The sequence below is a fragment of the Varroa jacobsoni genome, unplaced genomic scaffold, assembly GCF_002532875.2.
Source record: "Varroa jacobsoni isolate VJ856 unplaced genomic scaffold, vjacob_1.0 scaffold_294, whole genome shotgun sequence".
In the NCBI taxonomy this organism is placed as follows: Eukaryota; Metazoa; Arthropoda; class Arachnida; order Mesostigmata; family Varroidae; genus Varroa; species Varroa jacobsoni.
This window is the reverse complement of record NW_019213196.1, coordinates 250,664-270,899: the sequence shown is the minus strand read 5'-3', so window position 1 is coordinate 270,899 and position 20,236 is coordinate 250,664. Positions and strand designations below refer to the sequence as shown.

At 41.5% G+C, this 20,236-nt stretch overlaps 2 protein-coding genes across 4 annotated transcripts; one reads left to right on the top strand and one right to left on the bottom strand.

The window, feature by feature from the left end:
* The first annotated feature begins 133 nt into the window (after positions 1-133).
* LOC111259111 (uncharacterized) lies at positions 134-8,250 on the top strand. 2 transcript variants are annotated; one of them, XM_022830838.2, is made up of 4 exons: positions 134-1,117; positions 1,539-1,800; positions 3,262-3,521; positions 6,469-8,250. In XM_022830838.2, the coding sequence occupies exons 2-4, from the start codon at positions 1,606-1,608 to the stop codon at positions 6,635-6,637; spliced, it is 624 nt and encodes a 207-aa protein (XP_022686573.1). In that variant the 5' UTR covers positions 134-1,117; positions 1,539-1,605; the 3' UTR covers positions 6,638-8,250. The 2 variants fall into 2 exon arrangements, with proteins under 2 accessions (XP_022686573.1, XP_022686570.1); XM_022830835.2 differs by having other exon boundaries at positions 136-1,326.
* A 3,698-nt stretch (positions 8,251-11,948) lies between these two features.
* On the bottom strand, positions 11,949-20,135 carry Liprin-beta (liprin-beta 1). 2 transcript variants are annotated; one of them, XM_086967732.1, is made up of 3 exons: positions 19,904-20,135; positions 19,264-19,326; positions 11,949-15,541 (listed from the first exon to the last, which is right to left on the bottom strand). In XM_086967732.1, exon 3 carries the CDS (start codon positions 15,539-15,541, stop codon positions 13,280-13,282), a length of 2,262 nt encoding a protein of 753 aa, XP_086823858.1. In that variant the 5' UTR covers positions 19,264-19,326; positions 19,904-20,135; the 3' UTR covers positions 11,949-13,279. The 2 variants fall into 2 exon arrangements, with proteins under 2 accessions (XP_086823858.1, XP_022686543.1); XM_022830808.2 differs by lacking the exon at positions 19,264-19,326.
* Between the last annotated feature and the right edge of the window lie 101 nt (positions 20,136-20,236).

Here is a 20,236-nt window from a genome sequence, read left to right as displayed (position 1 = left end):
GAACGTCTATTTGCCTGCCTGTTTGGCCGGCTGACTGCTGGCGCCTACCAATCATCCCGATGACTACCAATGCTATAAATATGAGTTCAAGTAGATTGTTCAGAACTGTGCCGTCCTCGATTCGGTGGCGCTCGCTAGCTCCTGTACTTCCGGGCGATCGTGGCCGTTCAGCCGACGTCCATCATATGCCTTCCTCACGTAGCCCTTTCTCGATTCGTGCAGCTGACCGAGCTCGGGAGGCGGACTCATCCTACAATAATGGCAATAATATCTATACGTAACTGAACGAAATGTGTGCTGGCTCACTTGTCGAGTTATAAAAATAAGCGGGTAAGCCAATGACTATCAGCTGAGACTACTGGGTGCTTGCAGCGTTTCTCAGCATTTCGACCAAACACGAACGCTGGCAACAGCAGAGCACTCGATAAATTGAACGTACCAGAATTTTCCTCAGTGACCGTAATGGCAACAGCCATAAGACACGAGACTCTTACTCCGCTATTCTGTTCAGCAAAACCAGCAGCAGGAGAACTACGCGTACGTGTATTAGCGACAGCAGCTCGTTAGCTGTCAGTTCGTCAGAATCTAGAATCTCTCATTGTCTTCTCATCCTACGAACTAGGAGGGTCCTCGCTTCACGTTCGATGCGTTACGATGCGCCGTATAAAGCCACAGATGCTATTGCTGGTGGGAATGCACGGCTAATACGATTTGGATACGTTTAAAGTCGGCACCAAAACCACTACAACGGCTATGTCGTTGTTCGCTCATAGTGAACTAGCCAGCCCTTCAACCAGACGATCCGCCGCCCGTTTATCGGTCCTACGTACTAACAACCGTTTAGTGTTTGATGGCCTTTCCACTGGTAGGTCTATTCGTCCGCTCCGACGGTTGAAGTGAGGGTACCTCAGGATTACCGTCTCTTTTCGAGATGGTTGCCAGCGGCAGCGACAAGGTAGCTGTTGCAACAGCACTTGTGTTCAGTATCGGTGGCATTAATCGGGAGGAGCAGCGGCAGTCGTAGATATCTGTTCGTGTGAACCATCGCCCTGCCAACAAATTGCCAGCTAGCAGCAGTAGTATGCGCCTCTGTCCTACGCTGTCCCCTTGCGTTGACGTAAGTCAGAGGCAGTGGCCTGTAGAGCCAAAGCTGATTCGTCTGTTCGTCGATATCGACGTAGCCAAGACCATCTGATTAAGTCTGAAGGGAGACGGTCTAATGTACCGATGGAGTGAGCGAACAAACGAACTTTCCACACAAGTGGTTAGCGTTAAAGCCAGCCAAGCTACGCTATTAACTCAAGTTCGAGCTTGCTCACCTCGCAGGTGCGCGTGAATCCCTATCCTTTTTACCTTGCCACTGTATTCAGCAAAGAAATTGTTGTAAACGCTTCAGTTATTCGATGTTAGAACATCCATCAGGATCAGCTCGAGAATTCATCGAAGGAAAATTGCTCTAAGAACCATAAATCTGACATAGGCATATATCCATATGGACAAGTTTGTGACTAATACTAATATTGTACTTAACTAAGCAGGTGTCTACAAGGGAAGCCTCGAGTGCTTTTGGAAGATCTGTAGCAGGTTACAACAGATTCAGGAATAATGTTGGACAGCAATGGGCGAGAACGTGCGTGCGTGCACTGTGGTCATCGCGAAGGGTCCTGTTCTGGCTCATCGGCGCCGCCCCCTACTGGCGACCGTGCGTATCTTTGGGATTGGTTTGATCGGAAGATGGAAGAGATGCACGAGGAACTGATACGTGAACGTAAGAGGATCTTCGGGCCTACATTCGGAGATGTAAGTTTCATTCCGTCAATGTGTTGACGACGATGCGCACATTCAACTGAAGCTCCCGCTTTATTAGCACACGACATGTGTATAAACATGGCGAGTTCGAAAGGACCTTTCCGGACCATTATTCGAGCGGTGTCGCTAAACCGACCGAAACACGCCGCATAGGGAATTGTTAACAGTGATACTAGAACTTATAGAATGTAGCTGTATAACCGCAATAAATAGAACTTCAATTTTAGCACCTTGCTGTTACGATCATTGTATTTGTACAATTTCATATTTAGCTAGGCTGTTTGCTACATTAGTGAAGTTCAAATACGCTGCTAATTGTACCAAAGAAACTGAGGTGGAATAGCGTTAATTCTTACATCATACATTAAGTCCATACATCTTCCTGAATGACAGAAGATATACGACAACGCAGTGTTTGTACGTAGTCGATGAAAAGCATAGATATCAGCACAAATAGCAGGCGTCATCAAACTATGAAAGGATTACTGTCGTCAGATCGAATTTTCGTCGATAAGCGAAATCTGCCGCAGAGCAAAACAAACACCTCGTCTAATCGTAAGCGTATAGCTCGGATTAAACGATGAAAATTAGCTTTGATAAACCCCTCGCCCTCTCTCTCTCTCTCGCTCTCTCTCTAGAATTTGCATTTCCGGGTGCGAACGCTTGCAGGTAAATACAGTAACGTATATACACATATTGGTTTTTGGCAGTTGCTGGAGTTGACCGTGTTCTTTACGGTAGTCAAAATTGAACCTAATTAATATAGTTCAGATTATGTATTGATTAGGATCACATCGGTTCCATAGGGAGGCGCTGTCTCGCTAGCGGTAGCGTAAAGGAGTATACCGCCAATATTAAACATAATACCTCCACACATAAGTGAAATCGAATAGCGGATACCACGTATTTCTCTCAAACGTGTTTCTTAATAATGCGCTCACCACTTTGAACCCGTTTTTCGGTTTTTGTCAATGTAGATACTAGGGCTTTTTAGTATTCATAAGAGAAATACGTTCTTTTTTTGGTACTTTTATTTTTAATACTAAACAAGCGATTTCAATCACCAACGAGTACATAAAAAAGTGTTATTAAATGTGAATATCCGTCAGCCGATTAGAGAGAGGTAGGGTGGGAGCAACACATTTCGTGGCGAAGGAACCTGACAACGTTAGCATCGAAATGCTTATTGGGTGTGTCCTGCGTTCATAAAAGCGATCCGACTTCCTCCAAGAGAAAGCTCACTAGTCGTATTTGCGCACAGGTTGAAATACGACATTGGTGTTTTCTCATTAAGTTGCCATGGCTTCTTATAGCTAACTTTCCATTTACATACACATTATATGTAAGTTCAACACAACAAGCGACACCTAATCTAATACACTTCCAAAAGAACGGACATTAAAGTTGGCACCAGATTGTCCGCTGTTAATAAAAATTGCGATTACTTCACAGGTGCGCGGGTTTCTGAGCCCACAGCGGCGTTTAAGGATGTTTGACACAATGTTTCCTGAGAACGCAGACTTCCCACACCGAATCGGTTCCCCACAGCCCAGATTCTCGAAGGACACAAAAAGTGGCCTGCTAAAACTTGAGCTGGAAACCGGCGAGAAGACGGAGCCAGAGGATGTACAGGTTCGCGTTCGCGGTCGCGAAATTTCCTTTTCAGCCAAAAGCGAAAAGCGGACCAATGACGGCCGGGACTATTCGTTCAGGTAGGTCGGATGGCAAGGCACAGGTCTACATAAACACATTCGCCCTTCACAAACAAGATGGTGTATAGAAATTCATAAAACAGAAGTGCCGTTCGTGCAAACATTTCGTATTGTTGAGCCAGCACTCTTGCACAACGGCTATTTTGAGGATACGGCATAATTAGCGCTTTGCGTAACACAACTGAAACATCGAAGCATAACGATTAGGCAAGTGACAAACGCGATAGATGTCTAGATACATTGCCAACTGGCCTGATCTTCTGTTCTGAGAATAATTGAGAGAATATTATATTTTCAGCCTTAGCTATACTTGCCTACTAAACAGAATCGTGCTAGGCTGTCATTTTACCATCTGTGACAGAGTTTTATTATATCGATCGCTGTTCTAACCAAGTCAGCCTGTGAACGTGAACGTCTTCACGAAAGCTGTTCCTGGTCGGCGTTTCGCGACGGACAAAAGACAATAGAGATCTAATTATTACTTTCCAACCGACAACGGACTGCAAAGACATTAGACAAACCCTAAAAGAAAAAGAAGAGATTTTCAGCGAATACTGTTTCGGCGTCTTGTTTTCAACGTATTATTAACGTAACGTGTATTGAACGGCAATATATCTGGCACCTATAACGATGAGTCAGCCAAATATGAAGCTATTTTTATCGTTGATGTCTCAAAAATAATCGCGAGACGATTATCCAGGCATTGGAGCGCAGGTGTGTATTATCTACTGTCGTATACACAAATACAAAGGTCAGTCCACGTTTTGTTGCAGTCTGTCCGAAGAACAAATTAATCTACTTGCGGTGTGGGACTTCAAATTATGTACACCCATGATTTAGCTGTTGAATTTCCTAGTGTAGGAAAGCTTCCAACAAGCGTCCGTCATCTGTATATCAAATAATAGATCGATTTCTATTTCACAACGCTGAGTTTAGTTGCTTTATTGTTTTCTGTCCCTGAAGTTCGCATTGTTGAGCATGGAATTAGAATCAGCCCTCGACTGACGTCCTGCGAAAGTAACAAAGTTTGAGCCATGCAGCACCTGCTAAAGTGTCCGAAACAAAAACACTAGCGATTAGGCACGTTTGCCAAAAGACCGTTTGTACTCCAACGCAACGATTACGACTCCTGATCGCGGCGAGCAGTAATGGCCCAATGCAACATATCAGTCAAGAGTGCAAATCATACCTAAAGTGCCATAAGCCTAGTTTTCCGTAGCTTCCTTTCTTTTCCATGGCAGCTAGGCCTGGAATAATGCATGAACCTAGAGTTGTACAGTATCTTGAAAACAGATATTTTACGACTAATAGCCGCGAGAGATCAAGAAGGAAAAAAGAACGTTGTTGTGGCGTGCCCAAAGGAATGTAGGAAACAATACCTTTCTACCGCTTCCGGCTGTTGGACTACCTATCAAGCTAGGTTTTAAGTCAGTCGCCAACTAAAAACCTAGTTTTTCGAAAACAGGACTGTTGGCATTCAGCTCGAATTGAATAAGGTTCTGTCGGTAATGGTCGCTGCCTGATTTGGACATCTGTAACAGTATTAGTTTGTTATTTGTATCACAAGCATCACCGCTCATTGAAACTTGTAACGAAACGTTTCAATGAAAAATGAGCTTTGATAGTTGCATTATAAACTTGGCAACCTGCTTTTAATAAATTTTACATATGATGATTGTACTCTAAACCGCTCGGATACACGAAATCAAAATGGCGACAGCCGTTGGAAACTGAGGGCGCTGTCGTGGAACTGTTGGAATGCATAACGAGGATCTGTTTGTGCCACAACAGAGAAAAATAATTGAAATAGGGATCTATGGTAATGCGCGGTTCATGGTCACGATGGTAACGCCTGAGCGTCGCGATACCGACGCAAGGCCATGAGATCACCGCTGATGCTGTTACTGTTCAACACTACAATCCAGTTACTGGTTTGTGCAATGTTGCGCAGTGTAGATTGTTGGTATGTTAACAAGTATGAGCGTGAGGGCGGGTCAAAACGAAGTGAATCGTTTAACTTATGCACAGCAGGTACTGACGTCGTCCATTGGATTTTGCCGACAGCATGCAACCGTAGCACTGCCACATCACAGAGGCCACAAAAGTGGCCCCTTAACGCCCGCAGACGTAGAATTACCGTCGGCACGTAGTTGCAATAGGTAGCCTCGTCTATTGCTGCTTACTGAGGTCTGCCACATAGGGGCCTATCGGTTGTGTCATTATGAATTGGCAATGCAGGCTCTTGCTATTCACGGCCACGACTAGAACAACAGGCGCAGAAGCGAAGTTATGCCGCCAATGATACCGTTTACATAGGAAGATGGTCCATATACTTCCAACATTATGTCGATATCTACGTTCCATAACGAACTATAAACTAATATGTTATGCCGGTGTTATCATGATAACTATAACGCTGAGTTGTTTTTGAAATGTCTTTTGTCCCATTTGCGATCGACGATCAAATGAGCCTCGCTGCATGCCCTTAATAAACGCTCAAAGAAAAAGTGAATAATATACCCCTCGGTAAGTTAGCGCTCCATTAAAACAAAAGGGAAAATTATTAGTCGTCAACGTCATGGTAATAAATAAAGACAAGATTTTTTGGTTCCTCAACTTAGCCAACCATATAAAACATCATTTTTAACTTAACAAGATGGCAAACTTTGTCACGGGGAAAAGCTTTTTTTACACTTTTTCAGACTTTATGAAGCAATGTGATATTCGTAGAGGGAACGGGCTTCGCCTATAAAACTTACATTCACTTAGCTTAAATCACAGCTAACGAGATAATACCAAACCACATAGCCGCGAACTGGACCGGGCTACTACCCGGCCACTCAGTCCTTTTAATATTGTGCTAAAAATTTCTGGTATAATTTAGCCAATACGATCCCTTTAAATGCTGATGATGCACACCTTTTTAACTGACCTGATTGCATTTTAGAGAAATCCACCGACAATTTTCCGTGCCCGACGAAGCGGACGTCGAACGCCTTAAGGCCAAATTGGAAGGAGGCAAAGTTATTATCACAGCTCCACCTGTCGAGGAGCGCAAGAAACAGCGGCCGCAAGAGGTCGATATCCCTGTGAAGGTGCTTCGAAGTGAACTTTGAACCAAGAAGGGTTGAACCGTTCACCTGGCAAATTGTACCGTATAATGTCCGACCAAATCGCTAAAAAAAAAAAAGGCTTTTCACTTTTATCAAAACCGAAGCAATTTTATGGTAGCACGTACGCATTATTAACCGGATCGTACATTCACGAACTCGAGCATCTTATCAGTCAGGTAGCGTGTATTATACAATACGATATAAGTAGTTCAACCCACCGAATCTGATTGCCTACGTCCCCTTCATACAAAGTATCTCGATGTGTGCCATTGAATATAGTGTAAAATTTGTGCCTACGGTCGGTCATATTTTCTATTGATTGCTCATGTACATCAATATTCGTATCTAACCAAAATGAGAATAGTTATAACTTCATTATACCCACATATATGAACATGACACGTGACCGAAACAAAATTCAAACAATATCCCAGTGTACTAACTAGTTAGAACAGGTACTAGTTCCATTATTTTTAGATATGCCGGAAACCTCACACAAGCTGAGCAATTTGTATCTCTTACCGTAATTTTATGTAAAACTAGTTGATTACGGAGTAATGATAATTGTTGACCTACGAGATAGTCGTATGAGATTATTAAGATCAGCTGAAACATCTTTGCCAAGTATTACAATGGTTTATGGCAATATGCTATTGCTTAGCATTGCATAATGAACTTACATGTCGTTTGTATTTTTCGTGTGTCAGTTGACCCGTAACAGAAGCACTGGGTTAGCTAAGGATATGCAAGGTGTAACATTGCTATGACACTATACGCCAACAATTGATATTGAACGCGCGGTTCCATTGGTTGGTTTCTGTCGGGGATCTTAACTGGGTTCCGCTGCGATCATGCCTAGAAGTGTGATGTACTCGAGTGTTTCGTATATTAGGCCGTTGTCCTTGTGAGTGATATAAACAGCTTAAACAGGATCCAACGCCTCATCTTGCATAAGGCTTCGAAATGATAGCAGGCAGGTATTTCGCTCGTTTATCAAAAGTCAAACAAGCTGTACGGATATTGCGTCAAGAACGTCACCAAACAGAGTTTTGACTCTTACCTATGGTAACACGTTATTGAACATCATTCGATGCGCGTCGGATACACCGGTCGGCTTAGTTATAAAGGGAAGAGACCGAAAGCGCGTGAAGCGTCTGCAAAAGAATTATTTGAAACGTCAATATCGTTGGCAGCTACTCACAGCAGCCCGCCGAAGCTTTGCCAGTAGTCTGTCCTCATAGAGAAACGGGACGTTTGCATTCTTCTAAAAGCTTCCGCTCGTAGTCACAGAGTTACCAAAGGACGATAGGCTAAAAAGATCGGCAACGCATTCGAATATTCATAATACGTGCCATTTCGTATTAATAAAAAATCGATATTATCAGTTCCTATTCATGTTATTCTGATGGCAGATACCGCAGGATATGAGACGATAGAAGCAAATTATTTTAGCAAAAACAATCAGATGGAAAAGTAAACGTAGTACATCGCTCTGGCAAGCAGTATAATGAATATTAGGTAGCATGGGATTGATAGATCCGTGTAATATATGCATAATGCTGGCAGTCTGTTGCTGTAAGCAATTGTATGGCAATAAAATCAAACATGCAACCTCATCACGATGTGTTTTGTTTTTTATATCTGAAGGCTAGTCACGTAACTATTGCTCTGTCGAATAAGTATAGGCCTTAGAGAATGGAGAAACAAAAACAACAAACAAATGCTGACATGTCCTTCTATTAGGCTATGGCTTTAATTGACATACGGTTCAATAACATAAGCTTTGGGGTTCTACGTAATTGTTATCTACGTAACCGTTCATATATATATATATATATGTAATGTGTGTTGTGAAGCAATAGCGATGGCGTTATGTTACGTAGAAGAAAAAGTAACGTCCGCGTCGGCGTACATCGCTACTTCTATAACTCGGCGAACAGTTCTCTAAGTCAAATACACAAAATATATGGTAGCTGTTGAAATGATTGGCTCCTGACGGGTGGGCGAATGGCTAGCGTCTATATTTTGCTAATCTTTTTCCCTTATAGGGAAATAGATTTCTCAATATCTGCTGGGTCGACAGAAACAGGCATGCTGTCACACACACAGACACACAAGCACACCCACATCGACAATGTATATCATATGGCAGCAAAAAGCACGCGCATGCATCGGGCTACGCCTTCCACTTCGATTGGGTCTCTCCATGTCTCGAGGCCCCACATTTCACCCGTGCACCCTTTTCGTCGATCGACGAGATCAACATAGTAAGAAAGTTTTACACATAGGAGAACCAGTGGTGTACAGTATGATAGTGACTCGAGCGGCGACCAGAAGCAGTCGTTAAGCCTGTGGTAGCAGCGGCCAAAGTATCAGCACAAGGAAAAAAGCCTACGGGGCTTTAATGGCTACGCCATAAAGATCCAAGATCAGGAAGCGGAGGAGCCTCGGAAACTACTTGGTATTTCTTAGAGAAAGCTAAGACAGGATCACATCCACGTAAAACATCGACTGGCCAACGAGTAGACGAAAATCCACTGATTTTGTTTTCCACCCCGTCCTATTAGCCGCGTTGGTTTGTGACGCCGGCTTGTTTGAGCGGACGATGCAGTTGAGTAAGATTCATCGATAAAGTTACTTCACGGACGCCGCCGTTGACTTCGTGATTCAATCTACTGGTAGAACTTTTTCCAACAAATAAATAAATGTATAAAATTGCACAAGGTAACCCTTGATTAATCATTGATTTATTAATTTAAGATAATCCTTAAATGGATGACTCCACGAGTGTGTTTTTATTCTGATGCCAACATAAGAACAATTGGTAACTGTGATACTTAATTTTATATTCGTTCACTCATAAAATATTTACTGTTTATTCCATTGTATGTTATATTAGAAGCTGTGGAACCATAAGCACATAGCTATTGATGAAAAATTGCTCATTTTCGGGTAGCTTTTATTTTTGTCTTTGTCGGTTAATTTATAACGGAAGGTCTACGTTGCGATGACGGTGCCAGTTCGCTTGATGATAACGGCCAGATCACCGATTCATGTGCGAAGCATCACAGCACGGCCCTTGTGAAAATTATTTACTTATATCTACCAAATACAATTGAGCTTCGAGTACTCCATTATGTGCTACTGAAGGCTAATGACATGAGACATACTACCTTGTCTATAGATCTCTTTTTCGACAGTATAGCTTGCAGGAGACAATCAGTCAAAATTAGCCGGTCAATCGATTAGGGTGACCCCTTTTATCAAAAAGGTATTGAACTCTTCAACAAAATGAGTTTTACAACAAGGTATTGTTTTGAGTAACCGAATCGCTGTTGCTAAGATCGCTGACTGCCGTACAGTACCTGCTGTTCGAGTTTTTCATGAACTTCGCTGAGGCGACAGACGTTACAGTTTCTACATCGTTGGTCGAAAACAGGTTCAAGAGGCGACTTGTCAACCAAGCGGAACGTACCATATGATGTAAAAGAGACGTCTGTATTGCATTGAGCTGCTACCATAATAATTAAAGTGATATACTCACCACTGCGGCTAGTAGTTTGTTAAAGATGGTAAAATAAAATGCAAAAAAAAAAAAAAATTCTGGCACATAGGGCGTCAGGTTCGCATACCTTTACAGCTAGACATTTTATGGCTAATTCTACTAAATACGGCTAAAATATCCAAAGGCAGTCGTTGGGAATGAAGACGCATTTCATCCCGAGAAAACATAAACAGTGTACTACATGAGGTCACTAATGACAATAGCGGTATTTATTATATGTGCTTAATTATAAACTAATTGTTTTAAGAGGTATAATTAAGAAAATTACAAAAACAAATATGACAAAGGTACACTAAGATTATTCGGAACAACGAGCAATGCTGTAAACTAGAATTCCCTGAACACCATTAACAGAATCGATGTTGAAATGACCGATGACCGCCCATAGATACTGATGCCACCGTCCTGGAGGCATATGAAAGAGATGAAATCGTCAAATTTCAAAGAGACAATATTTCCTGCTGTTTGTAATCATCTGTATCATATCCAAGCGTTTTCGAAATGAGCAATCCGTTGCCTCCATCTCTTAGGCTTCAGCTTGCCTGCAGCTCGTTTTCACATGCTAAACAAGGACGCTATTAGAATAAGGAGCACGAAGCCTTCTGATGTTGATTGTTAAAAAGCATAAGTAAATAAAGATTTTTGCTTTCTTAGTCCATAATGTACAATGAAGAAATGAGATCTTTTATAATCAGTATGTTGGCTATTTACTCTCCAAAAATATTCATACAGTAACTTTAGAAACGCACTACAAAGGAAGAGGTGCTAGATTTACTGTTCAAGCAGCATCCTTTGGCTCTATGTAACTTTTTTTCCTGGGCCTAAGTGCCATAGACACTTTTCGTCTACTGTGGCAGGCCCCCAACCTCCTAGTACGCATCCGGACCGTACGTGGAATACTGGATGAAGTCGAAGCTGCCCTATTATAATAATTTTTAATGTCAATCCAGCTAGAATAAAACGAGGCCGTGGCGCAGGCCTATAAACTGCAACTTGATGTGTATTGAAAAGGAGCTATACTAACTAATAATAATAATCTATTCCAGTTGGTGGGAGCAAAATACATCTTCGATCTTATATACCGGCTGGCACGAACCTATGACAGACCTCACGATTTGCGTATTTTCCATCAGTTCTAACCATGTAACAATCAAGTTTAAATTAACAGTTAAAAAGCGCGATTTCAATTAAGCTAAACGTCTGGTTTTCCTGAAGGGGAACCATTGCAGCCATTCTGAGCCTCACCGACTAGTGTTTTTTTCTCAGGCACAGCAGTTCAGCAGGGGCCAGGTACAGCTCGTTTGTAGACCTTGAAATTTTCCTCCTTTTCATTTCATCACCGTACATTTATTAAACCCAAACGAGTTCCTTAGAAAACGCCGAGACATCCATCAGACGTGACGGGTTTTAAACAAGACCTCGATAAAGATCGTTTCAGTACAAAAAGTGCTAAAAGGTTTTTTCGCTAGGCTAACAGGCGATGAAATCTGTGAAATCTTTTATTTATTGGAGTTAACACTCTTGCTCAAAACTCTGATAAAGGACAGTCGAGGCTTTTGAACAGGTGAAGCTGTTTTGCGAATACTGCTATTGACGTCCCCAATGCCACATCGATAACAATTAGCTATATTTTCGAGTGAATAGATATACGTAATCAGTTGCATTAAAACCAGTTCCAATAATTAGGTGAAACTGTCTTTCTCAAATCAACTAAATACACAGAGATACTAGAACAGACAAAAACGAGAATACTTTCAACTTCTGAGCGGTTGATACTTATTTATTTTTATCTAACTTGTGTTCACCTATAGATCACATTAAATGTATTAACAACACTATGGCTATGAATTATTATTTTTTTCCTAAATTTTCTGTTTTAACTGTTCTCGTCGTTTTAAAAATTCTCCATCATAGAGATGTTCCTGATTGGTTTACCCACAAAAACGATGTCTTAGTCATCTGTGATTATACACTAACAGCTTTCGTGAGAATGACATGGTTTCTATCCAGTTACAGGTCTAACTTCAAATAAGACGATAAACAGTGTAAAACCATTGTTCTATTGGCTTTCTTATTTTGATTTTCCTTCTCGTTTTACAGCTCACAATATTTCGCCAAGTACAATTACTCGGTCAATCAGTCATTTAACGTAACTGCATTCTCCTTTATCGTTGGCTACCGTTTATCCAGTATATAGACACGCTGTATAGCTTCTTCATGATAATAATAGTGATTATTATTATCCTTAATTGTACTTAATCAGTATGATGGTTACATATATATATATATATATATATGGTATATTCAGGTAGAAATAATTCTTCTTTTTTATACTTTTTCAGTATGTTTCCGTGTGAACAGGGCAAAACATACTCTCGCGTATATCTACATAGTCAGTCTGTGTGCTCCTTTTTTTGAAAGTTTAAGGCCAACGTGCCAGTTTGTTGTATAGAATAACTTTGCTGCTAGTATAAAATAGGGAAAAAAATTCGCCAACAACGGGTGAGCGAATAAAGAAGCTTGGAAAACAGAATGATTTAGTCGAACGGTTTGCACATTTCGCACAAATTTAATACATGGATTCGTTCTACACATTTCGTTTCCCGATTATTGCATCACCTTCCGTCATTTCCATCCATGTGCCACCCGATTCTCAGGGACAATATCAGAATACATTTGATTAAGGCTCGTTTATGCCTGTTTGAACTACCCCGAACTGACAATTGCAGTTGGGCGCAGGAAATTGCTCTTGGTCAAATAGTCGTTGGCTTTACAATGTAAGCACAAGGTATATTTGTTCATAAGTAAGTAAATGTACCGCGCGATACCAGCTAAAAAAATGCGCCATCTGCGTACGTAGTGTCATTTCTCTGTTGAATTTTGATATTTGTCACATTTAATTATAGTTGCCATAAATTTCCGATACATCTGCGTAATATGTGCACGTATAGATTTTTACAGGCGATTAGACACCTCACAACATTTTCTACGAGATGTGACTAAAGATAGGCGAAATCAGGAGCATTGTGTTGTCTCGTAACAGCGTTCACTTGCGGTCATCTGTTCAACACGCTCTATCCTCACAGTGTTGAGTTCGACGAGAGGCTGCTATGCGTTGATGATGTCATTACTGTTGACATCGAGGTTGTCATCGCGTCAACGCTGCTCGATGGCAAAAAACCTGCAAGATCATATGGGCAAACTAACGTCTGATCGCACTTCTTCTTCGAGCGGCGTCCCAGTGTTCCTTTAGGGAATTTAATCTTCGTGGAAGGGGACAGTGGAACCGTCGAAGTCGCCTCGGCCGCACGTTTACGCTGGATAATAGCATCACCTAATAGATTTTTTAGCTGTTGCGTCAAATGTTTCCGTAGAAGCGTCTTGGCTGGCGCAATATTTAGCAGCTCCGCCAGTAGCTTTTCGCCCAAGCTATCCTCGTATACAAGCAGAGCCCCGTGGATACCGGATCCGCGAAGGTTTGGCGCATACTCGGCTAGATCAATGTCGCGAAGCCATTCCATTAGTCTGTGATTTGTCCACAAAGAAACCTCATCTATCGTCTCCTTTCTTTTCGTATCAGCGGACCGCCGCTTCAGGCAGCCAGGATCGAAATTCGTTGACCGCAACACATAAATACCCCATTTCAGACTCAAAAGACCTAACTGCGAATTTATCTTTAGAATGCCAGCGTCTTCAAGCGTCATGTTATTTAAGATCAGCCCGTCTACCTGAGCCTCCTGAAAGGCATCGGTGTACTGGGGTAACCCAAGGTCATCAAGCCAAGACAAAGCCCATTTTGTGTCTAGACAGATTGCGCTTTTTAGTAGTGAATCGTTTCGGACAAAGACCTCGATAGCTAGCAATAGTTTTCGCTTATGTAACGGATGTTTAATGGTCGATTGAAATGAATCGCTCTTGATTAACTGTACAAGGGCTTCGCCGGTATGAACTGCCAATAGATGACTATCATATAAATCATATAAATCTAACTGCTGAAAGAAACTTGCAATGCATTTTTTGTCCCATTTGACAAGTGGCCGCTTTAGATGTTCATTTGATTTCCATCCGCACAGCCGTGGCATTGCCGTTGCCCTCGTCGACGTGTTTCTTTTGAAACTGCCTATTGATGAGTTTGATGCCGAGTTGCTTCTCGAAAGCTTTCCAATAAGTTTCAGTATCTTGCGCGGTGCGCTCGTATGGCTGATAATTGGCTGCATCAGAGTTGAGCCATTTACTGTTCCTTTGATACCAATGGCTCGGTCAGGATTGTTAAGTTCTGGAGCGGAAGTACTTCGTGCCTCAAGAGCCCGAAGCTCTCCGTTACCTTCAAATGCGTCGCTAACGTTCGCACTGCTGCTTCCATTTGAGCTCACATTAGTACTCTTTTCTTGTTTGTTGACGCTTGTAGGCGGCTTGTAGTTTCTAGGTAAAGTACTATACATTGCTTGAGGGAATCGCTGAAAGCGTTCATTGTTCGCTTTTCGTTGCGATGACGGACTAGCGGCTATTGTGTTTGAAAAGACGGGGCTCATATTTGGTCTTGGTAGTGGAGGTTTTTCTGCGTTAGAATGACCAGTCCGCGTTGGTGTACTACTTCTAACGCCTGATAGATCAGCCGCCGTCAGGTTGCTTAGCGTTCGTTGGAAGCCCGACTGCAGGCTCTTGAGTCGGGCTGTCAAATCCACCCGCTCCTTTTCAGAACGCATCAGCTGAAGTTTCATTGCCGGCACATCTGTCATTAGCTGGAGCCGCTCAGATTCGATTTTCTTACGCATTCGTACCTCAATTGCCAGCTGCTCTTCAGCGGCTTCTAGCTGAGCACGCTTTCGTTGCAATTCTTGACTAAGACTTTCGGATTCTGCGCGCTGCATCGCCAATGCTTGCTGCATTTCAAAGAGCTCTTTTTTAAGGTCAATGTTTTCATTACGGAGAGTCATAAGTTCTGACAGGTCCGACATGTCTGTTCCTGTAGTGTCCGAGGTTATAGACGATGGAAGTAGTCGCCCGGTCGAGACTGGCGACTCTCTGTAAACAGGTGATTCAAGCACCACAGGTTTAGCTGGTTCGAGCGACGCATATGGAGAGCGAGGACGACTTTTTGACGGACGCTCAAGCGAACGGTACATAGCGGTTCCATAGTTGTTTCTATGCTTTCTCGGCGCTTCTAGTGATTCGAGAGAATTATTGTAGGCGTCAGACGCTTCGTGAGTATTATCAATTTCAGCAGAAGCAATGATGCTATCCATCTCTTTGAGAGCCGCGGCCAACACCTGGCTCGCGTCTGCCAGGGCAGGGGAGCTCTCTTTTGGTGGCAATGGCGATAAGCGAAACGACGATGACATCTGAAAATCAACGCGTACAGTCGTCAACACACCGATGAATACTGAAAGGTTATTTTTCATATCTCAATTAGCAAGGGAGATCGAGTGGATTGATTACTAACTATTTATTTTGAACTTGATAAATAAAAATCAGTTGTATAACCGCACATATAACGGTGCGAAACGTAGATAGGAGCAATTTCCGTTCCTATTTTGGCAATCATAATCTATCTACTTGTGACCATATATATTTTACCTGTATATTTGTTTCAGTGTATAAAGTGATTGGCTAAGAGGGACAACAATGGAGGTGTATGTTATTCCCATCGTTATATATAAGCTCTGGTATATATTTCTCTATTTTATCATCTCATTACTACACAAAGGGCATCACAAAATTAACATATTCAAACATCATCAACATCATTAAGAGTTCCCTATGATACAACTAATTTGTATCGTATATTCATTATACTACGATAAAAATAAGCATCCTGTAATACACTACAACCACATAGGAAAAAATACCCTTAGATAATCCTTAAGCAGCACCGAACTCAATGACAGTTTTTAATTAGCGTGGCAATAATTGACATAATTAGATAATTTGTTGAATGATTCTTTTCAAATCATAACAATAACTTTGAATACTAACTAGTTTTAACAGAACAGGTAGCTTTTATTTTAACAAAGGTTGCCAGCACAACTAGTTGATCGTGGTGCCTTTATCTACTTAAATACATCTATACAGAAACTTATTTGTTTGCAGGTTTGATTTAAAAAACATCTTAATATCTACTCTAATTTTTTTATATTATTTGCTCTAAGGGATAGATACATAATTATACTAGGTACATGATTTGTACTAAGCTAATAGTAATATCGACAAATGTATGAGATTGGAGAAATCAATACTAGAAAAAAATATGATTTGGAATATCAATATTAAACTTTGTCTCCCTCTCTCTTTATATATATATATATATATATACTACAAGAATTGAGGTGAGAAGTCCCTAAAGTACACAATGGAGCAGTACGTTTATATACGTGAGTTTGTAAATTGCAGCGAGATAGAAACGTATTTTTACGCCACAGAAAAAATAGCCCCTTTTAAAGCCAACCATCAGGAACATGACTGATTCCACATGCACGTTTGAAAATGCAAGTTTTCATTACGTCATAATAATAGGTTATACACTGCGGTGGTCGGATAGGTTTCGCTAATTGTACGCCTTCGCATGAAAGACTCAACGCATTTACGCGTATCCAGGAAGAAGGGAAGGGATGTTGCTATTTAACAAACGGTGCCTTCTAGCCCGGCACCGCGCACCTGATTGTCATGCACGCGGCACTAATATCAGCCCATTTTACCAGGTCGCCCCCATGCTGCCATTAGCGATTAATGTCATGGGGAGACGAGGCACCGAGCAACGGGAGAAGAAGCTGTGAGACTGCCCTTGTCAGTCGGTCTACGGACTGTTTCGTCTAGTCTTAGTTGATAGTGGATATACATAGCCCAAAGAAAATTCCCTGCGGTTGAAGTAGGCGGAGAAGCGATAGAACCTGTTAGACTCGAGATACTCTCTCTGCGACTGTTGACAGTGGGCTGCTGCTGAACGCCTGTGTTAAGCAGAAATAAAGAAGTAGACAAACCGAACCATTACGACGATTATTTCAACCCCGCTAGCAGCTGCTAAGTGGACGCTAAGTGTCTCACTGTAGGCCATCGTGTCACGTGGTTCGGGCCTAATAGTACGCCTTTCAAAAGGTCAAGTGCCGTAATAGCAACGCTACAAGATTTATGCACAGTTTCTTGCATGACATTAGTGGAACTATAGACGATTCGTTTGCAAATTTTGATTACTAGCTTTGCATTTATGTATGCATATTTCGCTCCTCCGCAAGGGGCAGATGTCATCAATTAAAATGATTAAAGATTTGTTGGGCTGAGTGAATTGAGATAAGTCGTAATCTGGCAAGCAAGTAGTCTCAAATAAGACGGGTGTGAGTATTTAAAATTTTGTCATGGATTTTATGACCTTATAGCGTTCTGACAGTACATATATATACTCTAGCTACCACGCCTAACACGAATGTAAACAAGTTGAAAAACAACATTCTCGCGACATATAACTTTCGTATAAATCAAACACGTATTTTGATCGGTAATAACAATGTATCACTGATTTTTCACCTTCAAAAAACTTCTACAGTGGAAAAGATTGTAGAGCAGAAGCCCGTTTATAAACCCAAACTTACAGATTTTGAAAGTTTCACGAATGTGCTATGTAAACTTAGAGCAGAACTTTTCGCGAAACTGATATAAACTGTTTTTCTGCCACAGAAAAGTTATCAATGTTAAGTGGGCTTTTATAGCGAAAGCTTTACTGCTTTTAATCCTTATCGTAGGCTGTTTACTAGAGATACGTGTGTAACTTCCAACTTCTTAACGATGCAATGAAGACCTGGCCAATCGAGTTTCGCTCAGGGTAACAAACGACGAGGCATTCAATCGCTCCACTCGTATTATTTACGTAGTTTATCTATGACGCGAAAACAATAACGTTTTATCATCGCGTACAGTACACACAGAGGCAAAGGCGTACTCAGTTCCAGTAGTTACCATACATTAATAGATTCGACTAGAACAAAAAGGTTAAATTAGGTTGAGCAAAACCCATCACCGTTACTGACGGCTTTAGTAAGGCATTAATTTTAATTTAACAACCCGTTCAAGATAGAGTTTCTATCCTTTCTATATATATTATTGCACTCTACTATTATGCTTCGTGTTGACAAGCGACGATGGTTTCAGAACGATAGCGGTTGAAACCTCCTTTACGGTCCGCCTATCTGTTTCAATGCGTTATAACATAAATTGACGAATCTATTGACAGACTAAGCCAAAAACATGTGGAATATGAGACAACAAATCAAACTTTGTAACAATAGCATAGTAATGATAGCGTCGAATTTGTTGGCAGTAAAGCTTCATGTGTAACAATTGGCTGCATCCTATTCTATCATAAACAGAGTGAAAAGAATACGCACAGCTGATCCAGTTATCCAACTTACTGCAACCTCACCACCTGAGCTTCGTGTAACTATTGTATTTATTATTTGAGTGACAAAAGATCTGAAAATATCTTCGATGGATCGTAATGAAGATTCTACATTTTTTTCCACTTAGCTTATTACTCGAACTGAAAGAGCGCGATCCGGCCGTGCTAGTTCATATTTAATTATTAACATTTGAATATTAATAAAGGTATGTTTATGTTTACGCATGTCTCGACAAAAAGGTGACAACAGTCAACCAAAGTATGAATGATGAGTCAGATACTCATATCGTATCGATTCTGCAAGCAGTGTAATCCTGCCTGAGTTTTCTGTCGTGCTTGTACGTGCAAATAAATCGCAGAATTCATCTACCAAACGTGCAGCGCTATGTGAATTAGAAGGTGCTGCACCCACATTAAGCAAAGTTTCGACTACATCTAAAATAAACAGTTCATAACCGTACCACGAACTTTATGATCTTTGAAGCCATCCGGAATAAAAAGGGAGCTCCTGGCACTCGTTTTCAGCTGTCTTTAGCCTCACTCTGAACTGTCAAAAGGGAACATTATGAAACATAAATAGAACTGAGACAAGTTACGATGCTTCTACTACTTTTCCAAGTCAAACGCCGCTATAGCAGATGATGCTGTCGGAATCCGCGCGCCAAGTTCTTTACTTACTATACAATGAGTTGGTCTTGTTTAAACGAGCTGTGTTCTCCGTCCCGATCGTATGGATCCGCCCTACAAACATTATACTTTAATTATGTATTTCGATTAGAATAGGCCTGAAGTATTCTAGTGTGCACAAGCACAACTTTGAAGAAATGGAACCTAACGGATCATCGTGCATTGAATTTTCACATTTGCGAGGCAGAAAACATTTAAAAAGCAGAGCCATTCGTAAATTAAAAAGGGATTTAAAAAAATTAACGCAAAATACGCACATATTTATTTGCACGCGTTCGCATAAGCATTCCATAGTTTTATCTATCGTGCACATATAACTTTTCACAAAATTCATAACCCAATCAGCCTGACTGTTTCACAACTACGGCACAACTTTTCGAACAAAGTAAAAGGTTCAGCGGTCAACTATGAGCCTTTTTGCGCCCCTTACCCCGCCCTCCTCCCCTATACATGTCAATCGAATGAAACTTCTTCTGTTTAGTTTAGGTAAATTCGTACATCGCAAACCTTTTATCATCATGTCATTGATTCACTACCGATTCTAGCAACAGCGGTTTTCTGACACTTCAACAAAGTCAAAATGCACATGCTTCGATAGCAAACTTTTTCAGCGCACTCTGTTCAAACTTGCCTTATTGTGAAGCCGTGTTGTAGAGTGGACTCATTTTTTGGCTAGCAGCTAACTTCGACGTTCTTGTATCTCCAAGCTATCACTGATTACGTTTAGCGTTTCAATCGCAAAAATACGCCGAAATAGCGGCACCGATTGCGACCTCGACACCTTCACTCAAAGCAAGCGCTCGACACCACCAACGCGCCCAGCGACTCAGGGGTTTACGATAAACCGCAGCACTTGTGCTGGTATAGGACAAAACAGAGTTAGGGACTCCAGTGTAAATGAACGCCTACGGCCGGAGCAGCTCGACTTTCACCTCCGTCGAATTGCATCGGTCTTAACACACAA